At 39.5% G+C, this 26,536-nt stretch overlaps 1 protein-coding gene across 1 annotated transcript in view; it reads right to left on the reverse strand.

The window, feature by feature from the left end:
• IMPG1 (interphotoreceptor matrix proteoglycan 1) overlaps positions 1-26,536 on the reverse strand; it is a 115,736-nt gene that overhangs the window by 75,391 nt on the left and 13,809 nt on the right. The window contains exons 3-8 of the mRNA XM_004390117.1: positions 24,810-24,976; positions 24,510-24,538; positions 20,417-20,481; positions 16,673-16,773; positions 12,633-12,785; positions 3,631-3,689 (exon numbers count right to left, since the gene is read on the reverse strand). Coding sequence (XP_004390174.1) covers positions 3,631-3,689; positions 12,633-12,785; positions 16,673-16,773; positions 20,417-20,481; positions 24,510-24,538; positions 24,810-24,976 — 574 coding nt within the window. The remainder of the gene's footprint in view (positions 1-3,630; positions 3,690-12,632; positions 12,786-16,672; positions 16,774-20,416; positions 20,482-24,509; positions 24,539-24,809; positions 24,977-26,536) is intronic.

The following is a 26,536-nucleotide window of genomic DNA, read 5'->3' on the forward strand; positions in this document are numbered from 1 at the left end:
CGCACTTTTGACCTTCCTGTTCAACTCCTTGATTTCTTCATATTCCTCCTAAAGAGGCTTCAAAGATGTCCTATGTAGCTTACATTTTGGGTGGTGTTGGTGCCAGGAAGTTTTCCAAAAGCATTTTATAAATGGGTTTCTCACCTCCTGAATGGCAATAAATGAGTAGTTTATTCCTGAAACTAATTTGTCCAGCTGAGGACAAACCCTTTAACTGGTTGTTTGATTGACTGATTATTTTTCAAATTGCTTTGATCAGTAAAACTTGAAGGAATGTCCAATTCACCAAAAAATGTATTGCAAGAATAAGCAATTATCACTTACTGAGTGGGTGGTCTGCTCTAGACAGTTTACATGCCTTCTCATTTAATCTTTTCTACAACATAATCTCTATTTTTCAGATAAGGGAATAGGCAGGGAGGGAAGGTGTCAGCTGGGAAGTGGCAGAACCAGGATTCAGACACTGGGCTGCCTGACTTCAAAGCCTGGGCTCATTTTGCCAATGCCACCGTGTTCTTGGCTAAGTGGTCACCAAGCTGACAAATACATTTTAGACTTCTCTAGGCATATATATGTATATGTATATCTATATTTACATCTATATGAATTTAGTTTAGAATTCAGTTTTCTCACTTTACATTTCCAATGATAGTTGCCAACAGACACTACACATATGAAGGGATTAGCATTGCTGCTCTTTCTGTCTGGATTATGAATTCATCCAGCTTTCATCCCCACGTGTAATATGACTGAAATGGACTCTGCTGCAACTTCTGTGGAATCCAGGGAGAATCAATGATTATTTAACTAGAGCTGCTCTTGGGGAGGGACTTCTCCTGGAGCAACCAAGCATTCATCCAGGGCCTACTTCTTGCTTGTTGCCAGCAGTAGTTTGTGATCCATGATGCTCCAGCGAGAGGCCAGCCTTTCTGGGCCAACGCCCTAATCTTGTGTGATGGCGCTAAATTGTTATTCTTGTTTGCATTGCTTTACAGAGAAATAATTGACATACAACAACTGCACATATTTAAGATGCACAATTTGATAAATTTGATAACTGTACATCATACACACACATATATGTATATGTATATTACACTTGTGAAACCATCAAAATCAGGATAGTGAACATATCCATTATGCCCAAGAGTTTGCTTCTATCTTTTTTTAATCCCTACCTTCCGCCCCTCTCCACCTCACCTCCCCAACTATTGATCTGCTTTCTGCCCCTATAGATTAGTTTGCATTTTCTAGAGTTTTATATAAATGGAATCATAGTGTACTCCTTTTTTGTCTGGCTTCTTTCACGCAACATAATTATTTTGAGATGCATTGATGTTGTTGCATATTCCAGTAGTTCACTCTTTTGCTGAGTGGTATTCTAAGAACATACCACAATTGTTTATCTATTACTCTGTTGATGGACATTTGGGTAGTTTCCAGTTCTTGGCTGTTACACATAAAATTGCTGTGAACATTTGTGTACAAGTCTTTGAAGAGTATACCCTCAAAGTAGATTTAATGATTGTTAATAGTTGTCCACATTTGTTGTAAAAGATGAAGCAATCTTTAAAGTGGACCTTTTACTGTTCATCCTTATAATTACATTAATAATAGATGTCCTAACTACTTCCCAATTGTGTTTAGAGAATCGAATGAGGTCACTAATATAAAAGTACTTGTTCAATTGTAAATCAAGCTTTAGACAATGAGTTGAGGGTGAGATAGCACCAAGAGATTCATGGGCCCCACGAGAATACTATTTCCTTCATAATAAGTTTACAGTATTCTGAGTATTTTATTAATGATTAGAAGTTTATTACATTCATGAGCATATCTTTTATTATATTCGGGGGCCAAAATATTTTTCTGGGGAATGGAATCTTTATTACATAAGGAAAATCATTGGGAAAATATGATCAAGTTTATTTTATAAGCAGTTTTGGAAGAAATAAGAATAAAGTCTTATAAACACATAGGGAAAGCGCAGCTTGAAGAGATATATCTCTAAATTTTTTACTTAGCAAAGTTTCATCACCTAACATTTTGGTTTTCTTCTGATATAGACATTTTAAAAAAGTTTGGATTTTCCTTATTGAAGGGAGGGGATAATGAGCATTTGAACATTCACCAGGAGGACTGGTTCCATCATTTCTTCAGCTTTAAATAAAAAATTTGTTCTTTAACTGCAGTGGTTTATCCAGAAGACCTTGCCATCTATGCGGGATATTCTCCTATCAGTTTTTATTTCTCTCTAATCCAGGTGATTTCACATGGAATACTGCAGAGCAGCATCTTGAAATAAAGTAAAACAAGTCAGCTTTGGTAAATATTAAGAATTTCATCTCTTATAACCTTCGCTTTTTAATACTTCCTTTTTCTGCAGTAATACAAATCAGTGGGGCCAGATAACTTGGAAAGAAAGAAACTGGCGAAGCTCCCCCAGAAGCTCTTCTTTATGAGGATGTCGAGCCTTGCCCTGTGCACCTTGTTGCTTTAAGACAATAGATGGTGAAGGAGCTAGAAAAGAACTTCAGTGCAGCCCTGTCTCCTAGCTTTACAAATCCCCCTGGAGGCATGGAATCTCATTCTGCTCACACAGGGTTGATATTTACCCTGCAGCACGTTTGAAAAAAAAAAAAAAAAAAAAGTAATGATCCCACCTGAATATGTTTTAAATAATGAGAACTTAAAGATAAAAAAATTCGAGCCCCAAAACATGAACCCACAGTAGAGTTCTGGGATGCTAATGGAGCAGACCTGCTTGTGGGAAAGCCAGCAGGAACGTGACTGAACCCCGCCTTAGCTTGGCATTTTATTATTTTCATTTCTTTTATTTACAATTTTAATTTAATGATGTTTGAGCAGGAATACATTACTATAGTTCAGACATCAAAATGATACAAAAGGTCTATTTTGGGAAGTCTTGCTTCCGCCCGTCGCTGTCCACTCCATTCTTCCACTGTCCCTTTCCCATCCAGTTGCCTTTGAGTGGTTTCCGACTCAAAGTGACCCCATGTGTGTCAGAGTAGAACTGTGCTCCATAGGGTTTTCAATGGTTGATTTTTCAGAAGTAGATCACCAGGACTTTCTTCCCAGTTACCTCTGGGTGGACTTGATCCTCTAACCTTTTGGTTAGCAGCCAAGCGCTTAACCGTTTGCACCACCCAGGGACTCCTGTTCTCCCCAAGGTACTACTTTGTATTAGTTTCACCTATCTCCTTTCGGTAGCACGATTTGTTTAAATGATGATGCTTTTTTGCAGTCATTAGGAAAGCAGGCAATCAGACACTGAGGGAACTAATAGCTATGTTTTTGGACCTGTCTCTGCTGAGGTATCTTCCTAGGATAACATTGCCAAAGGATAGCAGGGGAGCACTCTGCAGAGAACAGTGTCTCTGACTCCCTGAGGGAGGAAGAAGCGGAGCTCCTGTGTAACCCCATAAACAAAATCTTAGTGTTCTGTTCTAATTAGACAATACCTTTATCTGAGATGTGTTCAGTTTTCAGGATTTGGCAGAGCTAAACAACTGCGAGAAAAGAGACCTTATAATCCTCATGATACTGCTTTTAAAAGAGGACAGGGAGAAAGTAATTTAAAATTGAGAAGAAGCCCACTGTCTTACTTACCTAAATCCTAACACATGGATTTCTTTGAATCCTGGAACTTTCTTAAATACCTTTTGTATCTGCAGAGAGAAAAAAATTTATGAGATTCTCTTTGGTTCTGGTGGGTCAGATCTTACCTAAAAGGAAAAGCCTAAACACTTTTGGTGCGTTAGGGGTAAAAAATGAAAATGGAAAATTGAAGCAACCATTGAGGTAAAACACTGCTCTCAGTTCTTTGTGAAAGCCAAAGGAAACTGGGTATTTTTTTTAAAAAATTGGGTAGTTCTGACCTGCTTTGGTTGTTACTTTACATAAAATATGAAATAACTATGAGGTGTTACTTGGAGGAAACTGTTTTGGCTACGGGCTCTTCATTTATACACACAGAGTAAGTATAATATATTTTGAATTGAATTAAACAATTTAGAAATTATCTATAATGTTAAAGAAATTATTAAAGTGAAAACGGAAGTTATGCCTAAATAAGATGATAAGGGCAGATTCTAACTTAATAGATTAGATTTGTTATTAGATTTACATGAATTGCACAACAAATTTTCTTAATTAACTTGGCCTTGTTAATGAGGTATTGGAGCCCTGGTGGCGCAGTGGTTAAGAGCTCGGCAGTTTGAATCCACCAGCTGCTCCCTGGAAACGCTATGAGGCAGTTCTACTCTGTCCTTTAGGGTTGCTGTGAGTTGGAATTGACTCGACAGCACTGGGTTTTAATGAAGTATTGTCTTAGCTTCCTAATGCTGCTGTAACAGCACAGTTCGAGAGGCTAGAAGTCTGAATTCAGGCACCGGCTTTAGGGGAAGGCTTGCTCTCTGCCCTTTCTGGGGGAGAATCCTTGTCTCAGGTTCTCTAGCCCCAGTGTTCCTTGGTTCCTTGGTGATCTCCACCTGGTACCTATCTTTCCCCCATTTGTTCTTGCTTGCTCCTCTCTGTGTCTAATCTGCTCTTTTTATATCCCTTAAGTCATTAGGTTTAAGACACACCCTACACTGAAAGGACCTCACTAACATAACAAAGAAAATCCTATTCTAAATGGGATTACAGTTACAGGTATAGATAGGGGTTAGAGTGCCAACACATACTTTGTGGGACACAGTTCAGTCCTCAACAGGAATGTTAACACAATAGCTTACATTTGCTACTCCCAATTACTCCCCAGACCACCACAATCGGGCTTCTGCTCCTGGGTTCCCATAGGAGGGTTCTTTCTAGAACATTGTCTCTAGGCTTGGCTTTCCCCAGTGGCATTTTCCCCTCCTCTGTGGTGTCCCTGATCTTTGCTGGTCCTTCTTCCATCTCTCCGACTACGCTTTCCCTCCTTTTCCTATCTTTATTTTCTATTTAAATATAAGTAGTCTGCGTGTTTCCATCCTTAGCCTCCTTGTCTCGCTTACTCCTCCATTTAATCAATAAGCTCTATTGTAGGCAGTGTGGTAGGCCCTGGGAGACAATGACTCATCGACCAGCACTGCCCCATCCAGCTTCCCTGGACAAAGGCTGGGAGGCAAGAGAGACGAAGAGAAAAGGATAGTAGTTTAGAGGTGAGGTTTGTGGGGGAGAGCAGGTGAAAGACAAAGCTGAAGGGTGCACTGGGACACAACCTTGTCTTCTCTTTTTTGTCCTTGTTACCCTTCTGTCACTTGTTGGGGAATCTCATTTTTTCCCATGGCTCCAATGATCACCTGAGACATGGCCCTGAGTTTGCCACATGAATATCCCAGTATTTGCCACTAACTGAATATGCCCAAATCAAAGTTTTTCTCTTCCACCCAAATCTGCCTTTCTTCCTGGACTATTTTAGTCAGGGTAATAAACACCCATTTTCTTCCATGCCGGAAACCCCAGTATCCCCTAGACACCTTCCCTCTGTATGCTGCGCACATCCAGTCACCAACTCCTGTTGGTTTAAATCCCACAGTGTCTTTTGTTTCCACCATGTTCTTCTTGTTTCCCCTCCTGCATTGCTGAAATGGGTTTCTGGTGTGTGTGAGAGAAAGCAAGGAGGTGTTGTCTCCTTGAATACAATCTTTTTTCCAAGATAATCATCCCATATCTGTTGCTCTTCACTAAAAATCCCTTGATGGGATGCACTGTCTGTTGAATAAGATAAAATTTTTTAGAATGGCATTTGAGATCCTCCACAGTCTGTCATTTTGTCATTTTCACTTCCTGCCATCATTTCCCTCTTGGAAGGTCAGCATCAACTCGACCGCAATTTTGTTTTTTTTTTCCTACTCACGCTAAACAATCCCCTCTTCTTCCCCAAATATGACATGTGCTTCTATTCCTCCAGGTCTCTGTGTATCCTTTTCCTTTAGTCCAAGATGCAGTCACCACTCACTGTCTTCAGCTCATTGACTTCCCACCCATCTTTCAAAGCCTGCTCCAACATCTTCTCTACTGAAAAGCATTTGTACAGCCTCAGAGTCAGGCTCCATTATTTCTTATTCTAGCCACTCTAGTACTTACTCCAGTATACCCCATAAAACAGTCTGTGAGGTGCAAGTCAGTCTGTCTCACTGAGATTATGCTCCTTGGGTACAGGGACCATTTCTCAATTATTTATCTTTATCTACATCCTCCCAGTACCTAGCAGAGTGCCATCCACCTAATAGGACTCAGCAAATTTTGTTTAATCAAGTTCAGTGCATCCCTTCATTCTCTAAACTCATTAACATGCCACTGTGTTGTTACTGTATCTGTAATTACCACCGACTCCCCATCATCCAAGTCAAGGAGTAGAGCACTGATGCACATATAATCTCCAGATCACTTATATTGGGCTTTGGAGTGCATCATGGATTTTTTTTTTTCCAGGAGGATGATTTACCTTTTAAATTATATTGTGCTAAAATTAAAAATAATTTTTATTCCCTGAACATATACTCCAGAGCCCTGGTGACGCAATGGTTAAGAGCTCGGCTGCTAACCAAAAGGTTGACAGTTGGAATCCACCAGCTGTTCCCTGGGAAACCCTATGGGGCAGTTCTACTCTGTCCTGTAGGGTTGCTATGAGTCAGAATCGACTTGATGGCAATGGGTTTGGTCTGGTTTGGTTTTTGAACACATACTAACTGCAGTGAAGAGAGTAGCTCAGATTTTGGGTGATAATGAGGTACCTGAGTTGATCTGGGTTTAAAATATTGGTTTTGTTACTTTCTAGTTGCAACACCTTTAGTTCATTGCTTAACCTTTCTGAACCTCAGTCTCCTTAGCCAAAATGGGATAACAATACTTCATTATAAGGTTTGTGTAAGGAATAACTCACAATTAAAAAATGCCTAGATCTATCTATTACTGATGAAGATCAGAGACTATAGCCTTCAGTGTGGATTACACCTCAACATAAAACACAGATCCTCACAACCAGACCAGTAAGCAACATCATGATAAAAGGACAAAACACTGAAGTTGTCAAGGATTTCGTTTTACTTGGATCCACAATCACTGCCCATGGAAGCAGTAGTCAAGAAATCGAATGACATATTGCACTGGACAAATCTGCTGCAAAAGACCCTTTTTAAAGTGCTAAAAAGCAAAGATGTCACTTTGAGGACTAAGGTGTGCCTGATCCAAGCCATGGTATTTTCAATCGCCTCATGTGCATGCGAAAGCTGGACAATAAATAAGACTGAAGAAGAACTGATGCCTTTGAATTATGGTGTAGGAAAAGAATATTGAATATACCCTGGACGGCCAGAAGAACAAACAACTGTCTTGGAAGAAGTACAGCCAGAATGTTCCCTAGAAGTGAGGATGGTGAGACTTTGTCTCACGTACTTTGGACGTGTTATCAGGAGGGACTAGTCCCTGGAGAAGAACATCAGGCTTGGTAAAGTAGAGGGTCAGCAAAAAAGAGGAAGATCCTCAACAAGATGGATTGACACAGTGAATGCAACATTGGGCTGATACATAGCAATGATTGTGAGCATGGCGCAGGACTGGACAGTATTTTGTTCTGTTGTACATAGGGTCATTATGAGTTGGAACTGACTTGATGGCACCTAACAACAACCGATCTATCTATATGGGATCAAATTGACAACAGCAACTTGAAAGATTAGATAGGAACTTTAGGAGGCAGTGAGTTTATGCAAATGAGGGAGGAACAACTCAGAAAAGGAGGGTGAGAATGGTTGTACAACTCAAAGAATGTAATCATTGTCACTGAGTTGCACATGTAGAAACTGTTGAATTTGTGTATGTTTTGCTGCGTATATTCTCAACAACAATAAAAAAATAAACTATAAAAATAAAAAGTGCCTAGCACAGGACGAGGAGTGGTGCAAACTGTTAACCCGTCTCAGCTGCTAATCAAAAGGCTGGTGGTTAGAATCCACTCAGAGGTGCCTAGAAAGAAAGACTTGACAATCTACATCTGATAAATCAGCCATTGAAAACCCTGCTGTGAGTCAGAGTCAACTGGAAAGCAACTGTTTATTTTTTTTTTAAATTAGCGCAGGGCAGAGGTCGGTGAGATTGGGTTATTATTTATTTACGTATGCTCTAGCTCTCCTACAGGATTACCAGCTCCTTGAGAGGGGTCCCTGGGTGGCCCAAACTGTTAAGCACTGCCTTACTAAACAAAAGGTTGGCTCTTCAACCGACCCAGAGGCACTGAGGAAGACAGGCCTGGAGATACGCTTCTGAAAGGTCACAGCCTTGAAAACCCTATGAAGCAGTTCTACTTTGCACACATGAGGTCACCTGAATTGGAATCTCCTCCATGGCAACTAATGGGTGGATTATCCAATAGGCAACGTAAGCATGGTGTTTACCTTGCTTACCAGATCATCTGTAGTGAACAATTTCTTGTTTTTTCACCACATCAGAGATTCAGTTTCTAGGTATGGCTGGCATCTGTCTCTCTCCCAACCCCACAGCACCTTCCTACAGAATCAATGCTTCTTTTCAAATTTACAATCCCTAACAGGGACCGATTACCTAGTAAGCAATGTACGCATAGGTTTACTTGTGCTTATTTATTAGTCTGTAGTGACCAATTTCACATGGCTTTCATGCTTACCTTGCTTACTGGGTAATCTGCCCCTGGCAACTGACAATAACAAGATGGAGCCTACCAAGGGTAGAGCAAGCCTTTGGCCAAATTTTTAGAAAGACCTAATGGGGAAAGACAGGATAAGGATCCGTGTGGGGGTTAGGGGATATGGGTATAAATTTTATGCCCTCTTCCCAACCCCTAAACGGGCTTAATGGAGAATTAGGAGGTTAGGTTCTGTCCTAGAACCCGTCTTTACTACGGCGGGGAAGGGCTGTGTGCATGTTTCCGGTCAGCTCTGGCCTCCGGTGCCAAACAGCTTTGGAGTCACAGGAACTGAAAGTGTTTAAGGATGAGCTGCGGTGTCTGAAGTAGGAAGTCTCAGACCCAGAATATTCCCTCTTTTTTGTACAGAAACATTGTTATATATACGCTAATAATCAGGCACAGAGCCACCCGCGTGGAAGCCCGCGGCGGTACCGGCGATAGCAGGGAGCACAGCGCGGGAGCGCCCTCCAGGGGTGGTCCATGGCCCTGGCTAGGGCGAGGTGATTTAATGCTTGCCCTCTTTGTGAACCTGTTTACGATTAAGAATTAGCTTTGCTTAGGAGGCTGCAGAAGGCGCTCAGGGAGGAGATGACAAAGGCCTTCAGTTAATTCAGCTAAATAATCTTCCGGGACCTTCCAAATCATGGAGCACTAACCACTAAATTGCGAATTAAGTGCCCAGTTAACCTTATTAATAATACTAAATGCGCAGGGGCTCCCTGATTCTGTTGGAATGTATGTTAACGCGAGTATAAAAAGGCAGCCTAGTTGAATTCTCATGAATGTTTGTACAGGAGAAAGCATTCAGACAACTAGGCAATTCCTTTTGACATTTGTATTAAATTGCTTGTTAGATTTATTGCGGAAATTAAATTACTGCAAAGCACTGTCCATTAATTCCTGAGTAGGCCTGAATGGCTTTGCTAATGCAGGTGCTGGGCTGTGGTGAGGCCAACTGGTTATTTGATGCCAGGCTATGAGGGTGGTAGCAGGAGTTGAGGTGGTCTCCAGCAGCTCAGGAGTCTGGAAGGGGAAAAAGATGCTATAAACAGAGCGGCTCCTTCTTAGAGATGCCAATGACTGTGCAAATGGAACCAGCAGGACTGATATGATGGGTCTCTGGAACAAGCCTGGGCAAGACATACCCTTCCTTGGCTAACATATTTTTCAGAGGCTAGAAGGGGCATACTCATTTGATGATGATAAAAAAAATTCTGTCCTTATAAATATTTACACTAAGTCTCTGAGTTATGAGTGTCTGACTTACGGACAAATTCACCTTACCCTTTAACGTTATGTAAATTTGCCCTCGCTTTGAAATGATTGAACCAACCCCTACTCACCACAAATTCTTCATCACAATCACTTTCACTTGCTGCATGTGCAACCTTTCATTCATTGAACAGGCTTTGAGTCTTTTCTTGCACTAAAGTCAGGCTAAACAAGAACCGTATGCACCTGTTCCGACTTACCTACAAATTCAACTTAAAGACACACTAAGGAGCAGACTTCGTTCCTAACCCAAGAACTGCCTATGTTTGAGAAAAGTAGGAAGCACAGAACTGTGGTTAAGAGCATGGGTTCTGAGGCTAGGCTGCCTGGGTTTGAATTTTAGCTTTGCCTATTAATAAGTGTGTCATCCTTGGGCATGTTAATTAATCTCTTTGTGCCTCAGTTTCCTCACTTGGAAAAAAGGAGAAATGATATCACTTAACTTACAGAATTATGTGAAAATTCAATGAATACACATAAAGCATTTATGACAGTGCTAGCTATAACTACTATACACAGCATTTTAGACTTGGATAGGAACCTTGAGGTCATCTTTAATTTTTAAGTGGGGAAACGAAGGCCAGGGAAGGTAAGTGATCCCCAAATTATCAGGGCTAATTCTTAGCAGAAACAGGACTAAACCAAAAAACCAGTTGCCAACTGAGCTGATCTGTCCTCATGGTGAAACCGTGTGTGTCAGAGTAGAACTGTGCCCTGTAGGTTTTTCAGTGGCTGAATTTTTGGAAGTAAATCACCAGGTCTTTCTTCTGAGGCACCTCTGGTTGGTTGGACTCGAATAGCCAACTTTTTGTTGAACAGCTGAGCATATTAATTGTTTGAGCTATCCAGGGAATTCCAGAAACAGGACTAGAACTCCGATTTTCAAAAAAAAAAAAAAAAACTATTTGCATTATTCTACATCAGATGGTTTTGGGTCAGGGAAGATAGTCTGCGACCAATTATTCAATTTTGAAAATTCTCTGATGGACTATATTCACTAAGGTTTTGCTGAAAAGAATGTTTCAAAGAACATTTGGAAAAGTTAACAAACTATTCTTTAATTCATTCTATCTAATAATCCATGTCTAAGTACTTCTCAGCTTCATGAACACCCCATGCTGCTGCTTTCTTTTTGAAGGTTGTAGGAGGTAGAAATGATTCTTTACATTTTATTGGCTGCTACAGGGAGATGCTGGAGGTTAAGAATGTTTCACTCATTCATCTCCCCTCTACTTGAGAGGAGGAAAACATTGACTTCTCCAAGAAGGAGAAGTAGGAAATCGTTTGTTTCTTCCTCATGTTGAGTCAGAAGCATGTGCACCCAGGCTGTCCATAAATGTAGTTTATGGTTATGTAATCTCATGGATGCTTCTATTTTCAGGTTGATTTCTTCTTTTAATTTAATTTTTATTATTGTAAAAGTATATATAACACAACATTTGCCAATTCAACTTTTTTCATGTGTACAGTTTAGTGACACCAATTATATTAATCATGTTGTGTAACCATCACCAATATCCGTTGCCAATTTTCCATTACCATAAACAGAAACTCAATGCTTCCTAAACAATGACTTCCCCTCCCCCTTCACTCCTGCCCCTGGCAGATTCATTTCTACATTCAATTACAGAGTAGTTAACTGCATCCTAAATTCTGTGCTAGGAGGTAGGTCTACAGAGATGAAAGAAACTGTTCCTGCCCTCAAGGAGAAACTCATAATCTGGTGGTTGGCTGAGGAGGGAGGAATGGAGACAGAAAAGGTCATAGACAAGTAAACAAGCAGTGTCAAGACAATGTGATAAGTCTTGTCACAGCAATGGATACCAGGTGTTAGCAGAGCCCAACTGGAGAGGGGTCCAACCCAGAATGAGCAGGGGGAACTGTCCATGACAAAACCCTAAAATGAGATTGGGGAAGGGGATTCCAGACAGAGTAGGCAGCCTATGTACAGGCTGAAGGTGAGGACAGATTTGCAAGTGGCTTGTGGTTCTTGAAAGTAAAGAGCAAAGGAGGGTTGTGGGAAGGAAGTGGTGCACAATGAGGCTGGAAAGGAAGGCTGGGATCTTATCACAGCACGTCTTAGATGCCACACTCAGTATAGCAGGATGGAGTTTATACTGCAGGGAATGAAGAACATTTTAATTTAATGAGGGGCTGGTGGACATGATGAATAGTCAGAGATGGAAGAGACATCTTTAGAAAGTTCTTCCGTTTAGCAATTGATGAAATGGACAGTATAAATGCCTTCCACTTACCCATGAAAAATGTCATGTATTTAAATTGCATCAAACTGCCAAGATGGAAATATATGCAAAGACCAAGTATTGTAGATTAAAAAAATTATATTTCAACTCAGCACGTTCCCTGTTTAGTGCCTACATGGCCGTTTTAGACATATAGAACATCTGCTCAGTGGCCTGTAGTAAATGAGATCTAAAAACCTACTAATATTTAAAGAAAATATAAACGTACATGACTTTTAAAAATGGAAAATCTGTGAGAAATTAGTTGGAGATCTTTTTTCTTAACATTTTGGAACACATTATAATTTTTCCTGTTTTCTTAATGGTTAAAAATGATTGCCAGGTCACAAGAATCTGAAACTATTAGCCAAAAAGGCTTATGGACATTTGGCCCCAGGTTCTGGGTCATATATTGGTATGTGGTGGTTTGAGGTGTATTCACTCACCTGAAGTTGAGACTTGGCTGCTAGCTCCTGGTAATACGGGGACTGGGAGTCAGTGAGGTCTGCCTTGAACCTCTGGTTTTCCAGAGTGATGCTGAGCTCCACCTTCTGCTCCAGTGGATCCTCAAACATGTTAGTGAATTCGGTTTCTCTTTCCTGGGTTAAAACCAAAATGACTTCTATTAATATAAACCACAAGCAAATGGTTACAGTATGTAATATTTATTGATATTGCTACAAGAAGTGGATTATGAAGGCTCAAGTGCCTTTAGAATAAAAGTCTTATTAACTTAGAAGTGGCCTCTGAATTTCAGTGAGAGACAAATTACCAAAGCTTCATTGAGTTAACTGTCTAGAGTCCCTGAGAACACTGTCATTTTATGACTGTTGCTCTTTGTGAAAGCACGCACATATACATTGCTGGTGTATCACTAGGATTGTACGACATCTTTCACTTTGCAAATACTCTTTAATGAAGATTGGATTAGACAAAATAATCTATGAATGCTGAGATATTATTTAATCTAATTCTTTTAAGAGAAGAGCCTAGAATGGTTTAATAAGATCACTTGTGTTTGAAGTTTACATTGAAATTAGTTAGAAAACACTGTCAAGAGAGGTTTGAAATTCCTCTCAGAAGGAGTGGCGTATTTGGGCCACCTTTGGAAGCACGTGCCAGAGTGGCTAAGAATAGAAGCACTGTTCCGAGGATCTGGATTTGGCCTCTGATGACAAAGGGCCATGGGTTGCCCTTCTTCCTGCCGTTTGATCTGGGAACAAGCAGGGCTCTCTCATTGCTCTGAGTTCACATGGGCTCCCCAGGCACAGAGCAAACCTGGAGGTTGGGGTTGGACAGATTTCGGTACGCAGAAGATTCTGCGATCTGCACAGCTTCCTCAAAAATGTACAAAAATAAAAATAAATAGAAGTATATATATGTCCATAGAAAATTGAATGTCTGTGGTAATGTACATGGCCTCTTATAGTGAAATTAGAATTGAGGAAGCTGAAAGATGAGAACAACGAATGGAAAACGCCATGAGAGGCAGAACTCAACTGGGTACTCACCCTGATGTAGTTCTTCTTATTCCACAGGTGGTGGACAACAGCGTAGCCTCTAACCTTAACTGTGCATGCAGAAGATGTGGATTCACACTTAACAGAGTACTGATGCTTGTTTAACTATAAGATTGGCATCCATTCATTCAAAAAATACGTATTAAGCAACCATATAGGGGCAGAACAGTGCTAGGATTTATGAAAAATTAAAAATATAGTATATGGTATTATCCTGTGAAAGTTTACCATTTGTTTAGGCAGATTTGATGTTCACAAGAAACATTCAAATTCTTTAAATGAATTAGTGAGTGTTCTCTAACTTACCCTCAGCCCCTGGATCAATTTTCTACGGCTTTCACCTAGCACCCCTAATAAATTTCTAACACCATAGGATACTACCCAAACTCTTTTTCCTGAATTCAAGGCTCTCCACAATATGACTCCAACCTGTCTGAACAATTTTACTCACTTCTCCTCTGCCCTGACTTTTGATACATATAAGCCGACCACCAGACTGCTCTACTCACTGCTGCTCAGACGCCATGTTTCTTGTACTCGTCTCCTGACTGGAGACCCACTTCTCCACTTCCTACCCTCTACACCAGCAAATAACACATCCACACATGCTTTTTAAAACTCTTACCAATATCTCATGACTCATTTAAAATAATATCTCCTCTGACTATCTAGGTTAGAAGAGATATATATTTGCCTCCTCTGAACTCCTATAGCGTTAACTTCTGAACTGCTCACTTGAATACCTATCATATATTCACCTAGAGTCTTCTTTTTATATGCGAATCTTGTCACCCCACATATAATCCCCTTGAATCCAGCATGGCTTTCACTATTCATTGAATGTCCCAAAGCAGAAAGCATAAGGCTATTTATGCACAAAGTTCTCAGTAAATATATATGACTGAGGGTCACTCCTTCGCAGTCTATCCTGGCCTATCATTTTGCCCCAGTCTATACACCTGCCATCTTCAATCACAGCACTTAGAATATTTTGTTGTGCTTATTTGCATTATGAATTCCTTGAAGGCAGGGACTGTCTCTTGTTCATCTCAGGATCTCCAGTGCATAGCCCAGTGCCTGGCACACCCGTGGGTTTTAATAAAATGTCTGCTGAATGAAAGAATAAGTGAGAGATACAGGAGGTGAAAAGAAGGATGCGAAGAATGTGAAATGAAATATTCAGGGGATATTTCCTGGAGAAGGGGGACGTGTGTTAGATTTTGAAGGAGAAGGAACACAGGTGATGTGAAACGAGAGAGAAGGCAGACTTTAGTTGACTTAAAAATTTTCTATTGAATATGTTTAATCTCAATAATTTTTCCAACAGTACTTTTTGTTGTTGATGGAGCAGCATCTTTGAGAAAAATAAAATACCTTTATTCTTTGTTTATGGACATTGGTGTTTCAGTGGTAAAATTCTCGCTTTCCATGTGGGACACCTAGGTTCAATTCCTGGCCAGCGTACCCCATGCGGAGCCACCACCCGTCTGTCAGTGGAGGCTTGTGTGTTGCTATCATGCTGAACAAAAGGAGCCCTGGTGGTGCAATGGTGAAGCACTCAACTGCTAACTGAAATGTTGGCGGTTCGAACCCACTCAGCAGTTCCATAGGAAAAAGACCTGGTGATCTGCTTCATTAAGATTATAGCCCAGAAAACCCTATGGGATAGTTCTACTCTGTCACATGGGGTTGTTATGCATCAGGATGGACTCCATGGCACCCAACAACAATAATGATGCTGAACAGGTTTCAGCAGTGCCTCCAAACTAAGAAGGGCTAGGCAGAAAGGCCTGGAGATCTACTTCTGTAAATCAGCCAAAGAAAACCCTATGGATCACAAAAGTTGAATCTGCAACTAATTTTGAGGATGGCACAGGAGTGGGCAACACTTCATTCCATTGTGCACAGGGGGCCATGAGATGAAGGCTGACTTTGACTGCAGAACAACAATACAACGATTTTTTGTTCATGGTAATAGTTTAACAAAACCTGCAGCCATCTGGCCTAAAGTCCAGGCAACATGGCCCATATCTCTGATCTGTGAATTGTCACAGAGAGCTAGTAAGACTGAACTTCCTGCCATCCTCAGCAGCTTTGACCTGTGCCTTGGAGGGAGGTTCAGCAGAAAGGAAAAAGGGTGAGAGAAGCGGTTTCACAGAGCTCAGGGGAGAGTAGATCTTGTTGCCACGGAGTGTAAGGATGTGAAGATACAGGTTCTGACCCCCAACCCTTTATACCACGCCCCCTCACCCCTTGGAGGCTGCTGCCCCGCCTCATGCTGCCACAACTATGCCACTCAGGAGTAAAGGTAAGGGCATTTCTCTGCTTTTATACTGAGGGTCTGGACTCAAATCTTTTTCATTCAATTCTGTATTAATTCTCTTATTCTGTATTCTCTTTTCACCTAAACAAGGTGCCTTAGAAAATTGTTTTTATTTTTTTCCCAGTTTGATACGTAGGATTTTGATCATTTTGATATCTCTATCATAATCGACTTGATGGCACACAATAACAACATAACCTATTCATGCTGGACACGGTGAAGAACAAAACCTCTATCCTTGCTGCCAACGTGGGATTACACTTCACTGGAGAAAGAACGCGATTGATTGATTGGTTTATTGACTGATTCACTCATTCATTCATTAATTCTGATGCTTGCTGAATACCTGCTGTATATAAGGTTCTGGTAGGTACTGGGATAAAAAGGACCCCTGCCCTCCTGGAATTTATAATGAAGTTGCTTTTTATAATTCCTCCACCTTTTGCTAGTTCTCAGTCTACTTTTTTTCCTTCAGTCCCTAGGAATAAGCGAGAATAGTGAATAGAACAAAATCACTGACTCAATCTGAGCGCTAAGAATGCAGTACTAATAATTTTGAACAGCCAGTCCATCCACTCCCGTTTCCTGTTTTGCTAACAAAACAAAAACCTGAAGAGCTCTATGGACTCTCAGAACCTCTTACCTTTGTAGGCATTTTGGTGTCATTGAGGGTATTTTTGAGAATCTCGTTGAGAGTGCCATCAGGAGTGAGAGGGAAAGGCCCAAGTGAGACACTGGCAACATCTGAAGAAATTTAAAAAATTACAGGCACATGAATGAGACTGGAGGAGCTTAAATTAGAACAAGGTCAAAATTCTATACAATTTTCCTGTCAGTCTGGAATTTTAGATATTAGGTTCATTCTGAACACTTTTATTTAAAATCCCATAAATATATTCTTGAGAAAAACATTACTTATACTATTTTTTTTTTTTTTTTTTACTCATATTCTTGAACCCAGTTAAATTCTTTGTTCTTTCTCTCCAGGACTCATGTTTGGTATTCCCCAGGATGTGTACAGATAAATGGTTTTGCCTAATGAGATTTGATTAGTTTTCCTTTTTGTGACTATAATAAAGATGTATAAGCAGATATTTACCTTGAATTTGTTCTTCTGAAAGTTTTCTTAAAATATTACCTAAGTCTTTGCAATTTAGATTGCTTTAGCAATCATTGAGGTATTAAGATTTTAATCATAAAATTCAAGAACTGAAAGAATATTGAGAGGCTATCAATTCTACCCCTTTTAGAACAGACCACTCCTTTTAGAACATTCCAGATATGACAACTGTTCTGATATTTAAAGATCTCCATAGAACGGAACTCTAGTCTCTATTCAAGTAAAGAAAAAAAGATCATTGTAATAAAACTGCATTTATATTTTATAATTAGTTGTTATTTAATAAAATGCTCAGGGAGAAGTTGTTTTATACCTAATTGGTATACATGTAGCCAGAAATTTTTTCTACTTTCATATTAATTAGGCAAAAAAAATAGAATGTATTCATTTATTTTCCTGCTTTAGAAGGCACAATATGCCAACAAATAATCTGATCTTTCCTTACTTCCGGAGGAGTGTGTGGTGCCTGGAAATCAGCAGTCACAAGCAGTCACTTGCCATTGTGAGGTTTTGTGCAGTAGTTGTTACTGGGTGTGGAATTGTGGTTCTCAGTGGGGGTCTGTGGGAATGGGTATCAGAATTATCTGGGGAGGGTGATTTTTTTGGTAAATGAAACACATACCCTGTGGCATATTAGAATCTCAAAGGATATGGCTCCTGGCACCTCCTCCCAGATCCTTAGTTGAAAAACCCTGTTGTAGGCGTTGGGATGGATGTGTTCTGCACCCCGAACTTCACTGGACTATAGACCACCAATTTAAGGCGTCTTCAACCTCTACAGTTCTATGAATAATCAGTTAATGTTACACTTTTTTGTTAAAAAAATGGGATTAGATAGTATACTCAAAGAATAAATTTTTGTTGGTCATTTGTTTATTCTCCCATTGCATTGCCATGCAGAGAGAAATTATTCCCATTATTAAAACTATTTGAAAACCTGGTTATGAGAACAATTGTTAGAGAGGCTGGGTTTATCTTCTAGTACAATGATCCTCTTTTAGAAATTTCTCACTCCTCCTGCACACCTGAGGCACCTAGTCACATTTCCTTATCCAAACCTCATCTCAGGAAAAAACCTGACAAATTCAGATACGATAAATGTCTGACTCCATTTCAGGTGCTTTTCTTCAAGGGAGTGTATGTGTTTGCATCTTAAGAGCTCAAGGCTTAGGTCGAAGACATGGGAATTTTAATTTTAAAAATTGCATACTTCTATTTCCAAATTCTATTACACATGCAAAAATTATCAATAATGATGTAGAGGGGGTTGTAGAGGTGAGGTGGTGAGCGAGGATTGGGAGAAGAGTTTTCTTTTGAGCAAAGTCTTCATGGTGCCCCTGAATTCACACTGTTAAGGACATTTTCCACTCTTTGATGCTAAGTCTCTGACAAGTATGATCATGCAATTCTTTTCGTAGCTGCCTCTTGGGAATGTATCAATTGAAAAAATAGCTGTGCATGGACGTCAACATCAGGTATCATTGGAACACTGGGGAAATCCTAAAACATTTATTACAGGAATGAAAAGGTTGAATGGTGGTATATTATACTGTATTTAATATATCATCTTGGTATAGTCTGCCTTCTAAAGCAGGAAAATAAATTAATACATTCTATGTTTTTGCCTAATTAATATGGAAGCAGAAAAATTTTCTGGCTAAATGTATACCAATTAGGTATAAAACAACTTTTCCCTGAGCATTTTATTAAATAACAATATATTATATGAAAGCAGTTTTATTACAATGATGTTTTATTTACTTGAACAGAGACTAGATTTCCATCTTTCACAGTTTTTGTGAAGAAGAGAAAATGGTTTATGAGAGATAGTTTTCACTTTTACCAAATTATCTTACTAGATTTAATTTTATTATTGCAGTTCCTATCAGCTAAAATACATTAGCTTTCATTTTTTAAAATAGAAATATAAATTTCAATTCTCTCATTAATATTGATTGTTTTCTAATATTTAAATAAACTTAGTGTGAAACATATTTTTATATAATTTCCTCCTGTGGATAATATTTTTCGGAATAAGATTTAATATTTTGTGTCAAAGGTCAAATTTTAACTGTTTATAAGTGGAATTAACAACTATGCAGCTGTTATAGTTATTGTTGAAGAATGTGTTTTACCACTAAAGTTTTAATAATTGAAGTTGAACTAGGCCTGTTGTGTTACTAGCTAAAAGTCAGTCTATAAAATGTAAATTAGCTGCACTTAGGAGACGTATTAAAATATAGTCACATCTGCTGTGTCTGAAGGTTGTTGGTAAGTAATGGGAAAATAACATATCATTTGTTGAAAAAACCTCCACTTTCTCAATTTCTAGATTTTAAGTCATCAAAATTTGATTTCTTAAAACATTATTAACATAATTAAAAATCAATTAACAAATTGGGGAAAACATTGCCCAAAAGGATTAATAGTTTTATTTTATATATTTTTAAGTATTCTTATAATTTTACAGGAAAAAAGCAAGACTACAACAGAAAAATACATAAAAGAGAAATTCCAAACATTTAGCAAACATAAGCCAAAATTAAAAAACAATTATTTTCCCTTTCCTTTTGGCAAAGATTAAAACAAATAATAACATTCAATATTGGCAAATATACAATGAGAGAGGCTCTTGTCTTTTTGACCAGTAGGTTAGTTAAATTGTAACAAAATTTTTGGAAAATAAATTTGGAAACATGTATTAAAAGCCTTAAAAATTAATACTCTGATTTAGTAATCTACTTTGAAAAATATCTCTAACAGTGATTTGATGAAGATTTTTATGTTTAAATCTGTTAACTAAAGCTTTATTTGTAATGATATAAAATGTTTAGCAACCATGAAACGGTTAAATTGATAACATTTACAGAGATGCAATAGAATGTTGGAAGCTAGTGATTATTTTGAAGAAGTTTTAGTAGAATTATAAGATGCTCTTTATGTTAGGCGGGAAAAAAGGATATAAACTGTAAGCAAATATAGTCTTAATACATATCACAATAGAAGAAAGACTGGAAGGAAATAGGCAGATAATAGTTGCCTCCAGTTGTAGGATAATGGGCAATTTAGTTTTACCTTTAGTATTCTTTTCTATAGTTTTCAAGTTTTTATAATGAGTATAAATTATTTTATGAGGTTAGAAATACAATTTAGTTTTGAGAAAGTACATTTTAAATCTTGTCAACTTCAAAGACTGTAAATAACATGCTTTCTTGATGATTTGGATTAAGATTCAGAAGCAGACTAAATGAGGAGATCTAAGCTTACCTGCTGAAAACACAGGGGTTCCACCAGTATCTGCCAATGTCTCCTCTGTAGTTATTTCATCTTTTCTATCAACAAAATAGAAAAGCAAGAGATGGTGAGAAGAAATTTGCTGACAATAGGAGAAATGCATTTAAATTAGTGTGTACCGAGTAGAACTACAAATTAGAGTAGTATATTTAAGAACTCAGTTTATCTATTTTTTCATTACAGAAGTAATATTCAAATATATTCTTTTTGAACAATATATTATTCAAACAACCCAGAAAAAGGTTACATTTGGGTTCAGGGCTTTCGACAAGCATCTTGGCACTGTGTAGTTGCATATATACAAGTTGTATATTGTAGAAGGCAAAGCTGGTCTTTGGGGCCTGATGTTTTATAGTCCCATTGCACTTACACTGTCAATTCATCAAAGATGAATTGATGCCATGATCTGTGACCAAAACATTCTCAGTAAAACCTCAGACCCTTGATCCTGTAAATCCAGAGAGTCATTTAGTAACTTTAAGTAACAATAAGTAACTCTTGTGGTTACAGTAATGGGCGAGAGGCAGATTTCTGGTAATGTAAGTATAATAAATCTGTATTCTGGAAGCAGTATTGCTTATTCTGTTTGCCTGCCTTGGTAACCAGCCAGAAAGTTGGGGGAAAGTTTGCAGTACCGTGGAAGGGCAATGCGGAAGATATTCCTGGGGTTGATCAAAGGCCAATGGTTATAGAGCTGTCTGCATATGTCGGTCCATTCTAGCACGTTTTATTTAGAAAGCAATAGTGGTAATGGTGTCTTCTGAAATCCCAATATAGTAGCAGCTGACTAAGATATTTGATCATATTGGCTCATGATGATGGTCTTGGGAATAGCTAAATTTCCTGTTGTTATAGAGTCACCTAGATTAGCCATAAACTGGCCTGGCCTTCCACCAATCAGAAAGGATGTCAGCTGTAAGTATGGACAACAATATTGGTAGGCGCAGAGGCCAAATATAAACTCAGACTCAATAGTGAAATCTGGAATCATCTATTCTTGCTTTCTTGCTGGTGTTATTTGCCGTTGTTAGTTGTTGAGTCAGCTCCGACGCGTGGTGACCCCGTACAACGTAACAAAATGTTGCCTGATTCTGTGCCATCTTCACCATCCTTGACATGTTTGACTACATTTGGTGACATTATAACATGTGGTTAATAAATAGTTTTACTGGGAATAATATTTGGTAAACCATAATTATATTAAACATTGTATCATTTATAACTTGAACAATTTTCTTTTTTTTTTCTTGATGAATCTTTGCTTCTAGTAAGATCTCCTTTCTCCCATCATTACATTAGCCTCCTTGTTTTATTTTGCTATGGAAAAGAAAATGACCGAGAAAAGCAGTTATTAAGATGTTGGCTATTGCATTAGCTACTGCCCACTTTGTGCAGGATTCCTGCTGGACACTGTTTCCATAGCCTTTGCTATTAGGTGTGATCCTATCACTGAACAGGCAATCTGTACCATCACTGAGGAGATACAATTTGGGAGGCTGGGCCACTCAGCTCTTCCCCTGGCTTTTATTTTAAAGTCATTTGAAACTGGCAGATTCCTGGGTTAGTCAGGTGAGAAATATTTTTGTTTTGGCTTCTTAGGAAAGTTCCAAGTTTCCAAGCAGGAGTTTTTTTTTTTTTTGTTTGTTTGTTTTTTACAAACTGGTAATTGCAGTTAATGTCAAATGTTCCTTGCTCTTTTCCTTTCTTCGCACAGGAGCAGATGGAATGATTCCATTTCTTTCTCTTTCTGGCCAGGGTAATTGTTTCTTGTAACTTTTAATGTTTCCTTATCAAGTCTTGACATATTCTGTTGAGTTTTTTCTTTATGGATGGCCTCTGCTTCACTTTCTTTTTTGGAAAATAGAAGAGTCGTGGATAGTATTTTATAATAAATATCATCCTACATTTAAATCAGAGGAATCAATACCTTTTCATACTGTGAAAAAGGATAATACTCTAGTACTAAGGTTTTCCTAAGTCACATAATTTCTCCTGGCTATAACTTTTTAAAATTTATAAGAAAGTGCTTAGATAGACTTAATCAGTTAATAACCTATATGAAGACTTTGCTGAGTTCTGTGGAGCCAGTGGGAAAGTATAAAACAGTTCCTGCCCTTGAGAAGTTTACACCCTCACAGTCAAACAGAGTAAAGCAAGGAAATGTTAAATAAAAATATAAGTGTCAAATATAACATATTGCTGCAGGCTCAAGTAGGCTGGTAAGACATCATGGGGAGGTGGGGCTAGACCTGGAGCTTGACTGGAGAATAGGATTTGTGTAGGTGGCCTGGAGAAGGCAGGTTCTTCTGGGTAAGAAGGAAAGGCTTGTGGTCAGAGGCAGTGAAGTGTAGGGCTGCTCTGCGTGCAGTGAGGAAGTTGTATGATGGTAGCTGTGGGATCATGGGAAAATGGGAGGCAAAGTTGGAAAGGTCAGGATGTGAAGGGCCTTAGTTAATTAGTTTGGCCTGTTTCAGTCAAGGGCTTGGTAGGAAACAGATGACTCACTTATATTGATTTGAGCAAAGTTTAATAAAGGGACCATTTACTAAATTGTGGGAAGAGTATAAGAGCAACCACAAGGGATAGTGTAGTACCCCAGTGCTAGTAACAGTGGAGTGTTAAAACCATTCCTAACGCAGAAGAGATGAGAGGATGGAGTGATTACCATGAACCAGAGACAGAGAAGGCTCTATAGAAAGGGCTGCCTGAAAGGAGCTGCGCTGAAGCTGAAGGAGGCCATCAGTCCTAGAAGACTTCCTGGGGAGGAAACCAAAACCAAACCAATTGCCAATGAGTCGATTCCGAATCATAGTGAGCCCATGTGTGCGAGAATAGAACTGTGCTCCACAGGGCTTTCAATGGCTGTTTTTTGGAAGTAGATTGCTACGTCTTTCTTCCGAGGACCTCTGAGTGGACTCAAATCTTCAACCTTTTAGTTAGTAGCTCAGTGTGTTAACTGTATGTACCACCCAGGGACACCTTTTGGAGAGAGGGCGGTAATAAATTTCCTGACCTCATTCTCCTCCCTCCTTCTGATCTCCTGCTCCCCATTGGCTGGCCCTAACCAGAAGCCAGAGGACAAGGGATGCCAGTGTTGCAATCCATCATTCCAGTCAGTCTCCTGTGGCACAGAGCGAGTGGAGAAGAGTAGGGAGTAGATATGCAGAAAGATAATGGGAAGATGTGGGAATCTTTTGAAAGCCACTGAACAGGGCTCAATGTAAGAAAATGAATATTTCAGATTTATTAATCTAGCAGCAATCTTGCAAGTTAAGGAGTGGAAGAGATTATAGGGAGAAGAATCTGTTAGGGAGATCAGATTTGACATTTTTTTGCAAGTAAATTAATACAGTCCTGGGCCAGGTTGGTGGCAAAACAAAACAGAAACAAAGGAACACATGTGAAAGGCATTATCAAGAATTGCTGGTAATTCATACAGTCAAATTTGTCTCTTTGTAGCATTATTACCTTTAGAGTTAGATTTTCAAATGTTATAAAATGTATGTAATTTGTAAATTTAGAGTTTGGCTACAACAGCTCTCTTCTTTAATTATTTTATCTAATGCATTTTTCCTTTTCTTATTTTGATTTTCTCACTTGATATTCAGTTCTTGTTGAGGATATAGCTCAGTGCTTCAGTAATTTAGTTTGAGAAGTACTAACACTTTACAGAATACCAAATGAGAGTTCAAAATTGTTGCTCTCCAGTTATATTAAACATTTTCCTGATGTAATTAATAGCTTACTATAAGTTCTAAAAATCAAACTATTTTAATTGCTCTATATCTTGTAAGTGAACATACATGTTAGGTACTTATCACCCAGTAAGGAATTCATTTTATCTACAAACATAATGCAAAGATCTATCTCAAACTATAATATCTATCAATTTTTCTTTTTGATATACTCATTTATCTTCAGCATAATATATGCATAAATTGTCAAAATAACCTACACAGATCTCAGTGGCTGACATAATATCACAAAGGTAAAATAGCTCAGTCTTACTCCATTATATGATCTTTCAAAAGTCAAGAGCATGCAGCACTCTATTTTGGGTACTTACCTCTCAGGGAATTTTCTCTGTTTTAGTCTCTGCAAAAAGATAAAACAGTAATTTTACCAGGAGATAATGCCAACTGAAGAGCTGAAGTCTGTTTTCATTCCCTTTTCCCTTCAATTTAATTTCAACCTACCTGTACAATATTATTTTGTAAGAATAAAATTCCTGTTGGCCTTATCAGATATCTTCAAGCATTTCTTCAATTAACCCTTATGCTATGGAAGCAAGTTCAAAAGGGGCAGGGGCAGGAGGCCTGGGGAGCTGTTTGGTCAGTGTTCCAAACTTGACTCTGTCTAGGCTCACCTGCTGAAGAAGTTCCAGGTGCTCTGGGGAGCTGCTGAAGTTTTTCCCAATATCAAAGAGGCAAAAGGTCTCCTGCTGGCAGATGCTGACCCAGTCCTGGTATTCCCCTGTGTCAGGGATGCGATCCAGAAAGATCCGATATGCTTCCCACACTGCTTCCTGACATACTGCAATAAAAAGCATTGGGATGGAAAAATAGCCACATGCCACATCCTAAGAAGACCTCCCTCTTCCAACTCAAGCACGATTTCATAACAAGGAAAGTTCTTTCATGGCTTATGTTGACACACTAATTTGCAGCCCATAGAAATTAATTCATTTAGAGGAGGCGTGGTCAACATGGCGGAGTAGTTAGACGCTTCCTATATTCCTCTTATAACAAAGACCTGAAAAAACAAGTGATTTGATACTAAGTGAATATCTGGGAGCCCTGAACAAGGCAAGGTCGAGAGATCCCTCTGAGTGATGCGGGAGAGGGAGACCGTTTGGAAGAGGTGAGGAGGGCCAGAGCCGTAGAGGTGAAACTGCAGTGCCACAGCCAAGCCGGTCCGCAGTGAAGCTGGCAAACAGCCGTGCTGTGTGCGTGCTCAGGAAGCAGTTTCCACATCGAGAGAGACCCGGCAGCAGAGATTCTGCTTGGACACTCTGAACCAGTGAAAAGCAGCTCCCAAGAGGCTAAGATAAGTACGTGCCTGCACCCTTTCGCGGGGATAAAAAAAAAAAAAAACCCATTTGGGAAAAACCTCTCTCCCTTTTACCTCCTCTCTCCACGCTCTGCACTGGGAATCCTCTGGGCTGGAAGTAGATCCCAAAAGGCACCCAGACCCATTCTCCTGGCCTTGGAGACGGAACAAATAAGCTGCTGGCTCCCCTAGGCCAGGAACACAGGGTTGGCACAGCTCCTTTGCTGGGCACAGGTACCAGGGGTCTGCAGACTCTGAGTGCCTTACACCCCTGTATAGACTTGTGGGGACCCATCGCAACAGCGTTAGTCCTCACTGCCACAGTACAACAGGACAAACATCTGAAGTTTAATTTCAACTGCTTCAGCTGTGAACTGGCAGATTTGTGACCTTCGAAACAGCCCTGCCCCTTAAGTAGGCACTTTTTATCTATCTGTAGCAGGGGCTTGAGGACTGGTCGTAGCATCTAAAGCACCTAGTCACCTGCTGCAGGAGTCCAAGAAAAAGTGGTGCCCTCAAGTCTTTACAGCCAACAGAGTGGGGTGCTCATAGTCCAGCTGCAAAACTCACCTACCTACTCACCCTAGAGAACAGGGACACGTGTTCCTTTCAAACTCTCGGACAGCCGTCAGTCCCCTGCCTGGCTCAGCACGTGATCCCCTACCACAGCCAGAGTCCAGTGCCTGCACCAATCACCCATGCCTCTCTAGGACTGGGGGTGAGAGCCTGCATCACATACTTGGTGACCGTCTGCCTGAACACCTGAGCTGAACCCATATAGGAAAATTTAACAGACTCCTGTGTGCACATACTTAATTACAGAACTAATTACCTGGTGACAGGATGTTAGAGATCCAAAGATGTCAAAAATCAAACTAGTGCACACGAGCAGCCTATTTGGGCATACCAAAACAAAACAAAATAAGAAGCTAGGCCTCACTAAGCAAATACAAAATAAAATCATAATAAATTATTGATGGCTTGGAGACAACAGTCAATATCAAGTCACATAAAGAGGCAGTCCATGATGGCTTCAGCAAGCTC

The sequence above is a fragment of the Trichechus manatus genome, unplaced genomic scaffold, assembly GCF_000243295.1.
Source record: "Trichechus manatus latirostris isolate Lorelei unplaced genomic scaffold, TriManLat1.0 scaffold00283, whole genome shotgun sequence".
NCBI classification, from domain to species: domain Eukaryota; kingdom Metazoa; phylum Chordata; class Mammalia; order Sirenia; family Trichechidae; genus Trichechus; species Trichechus manatus.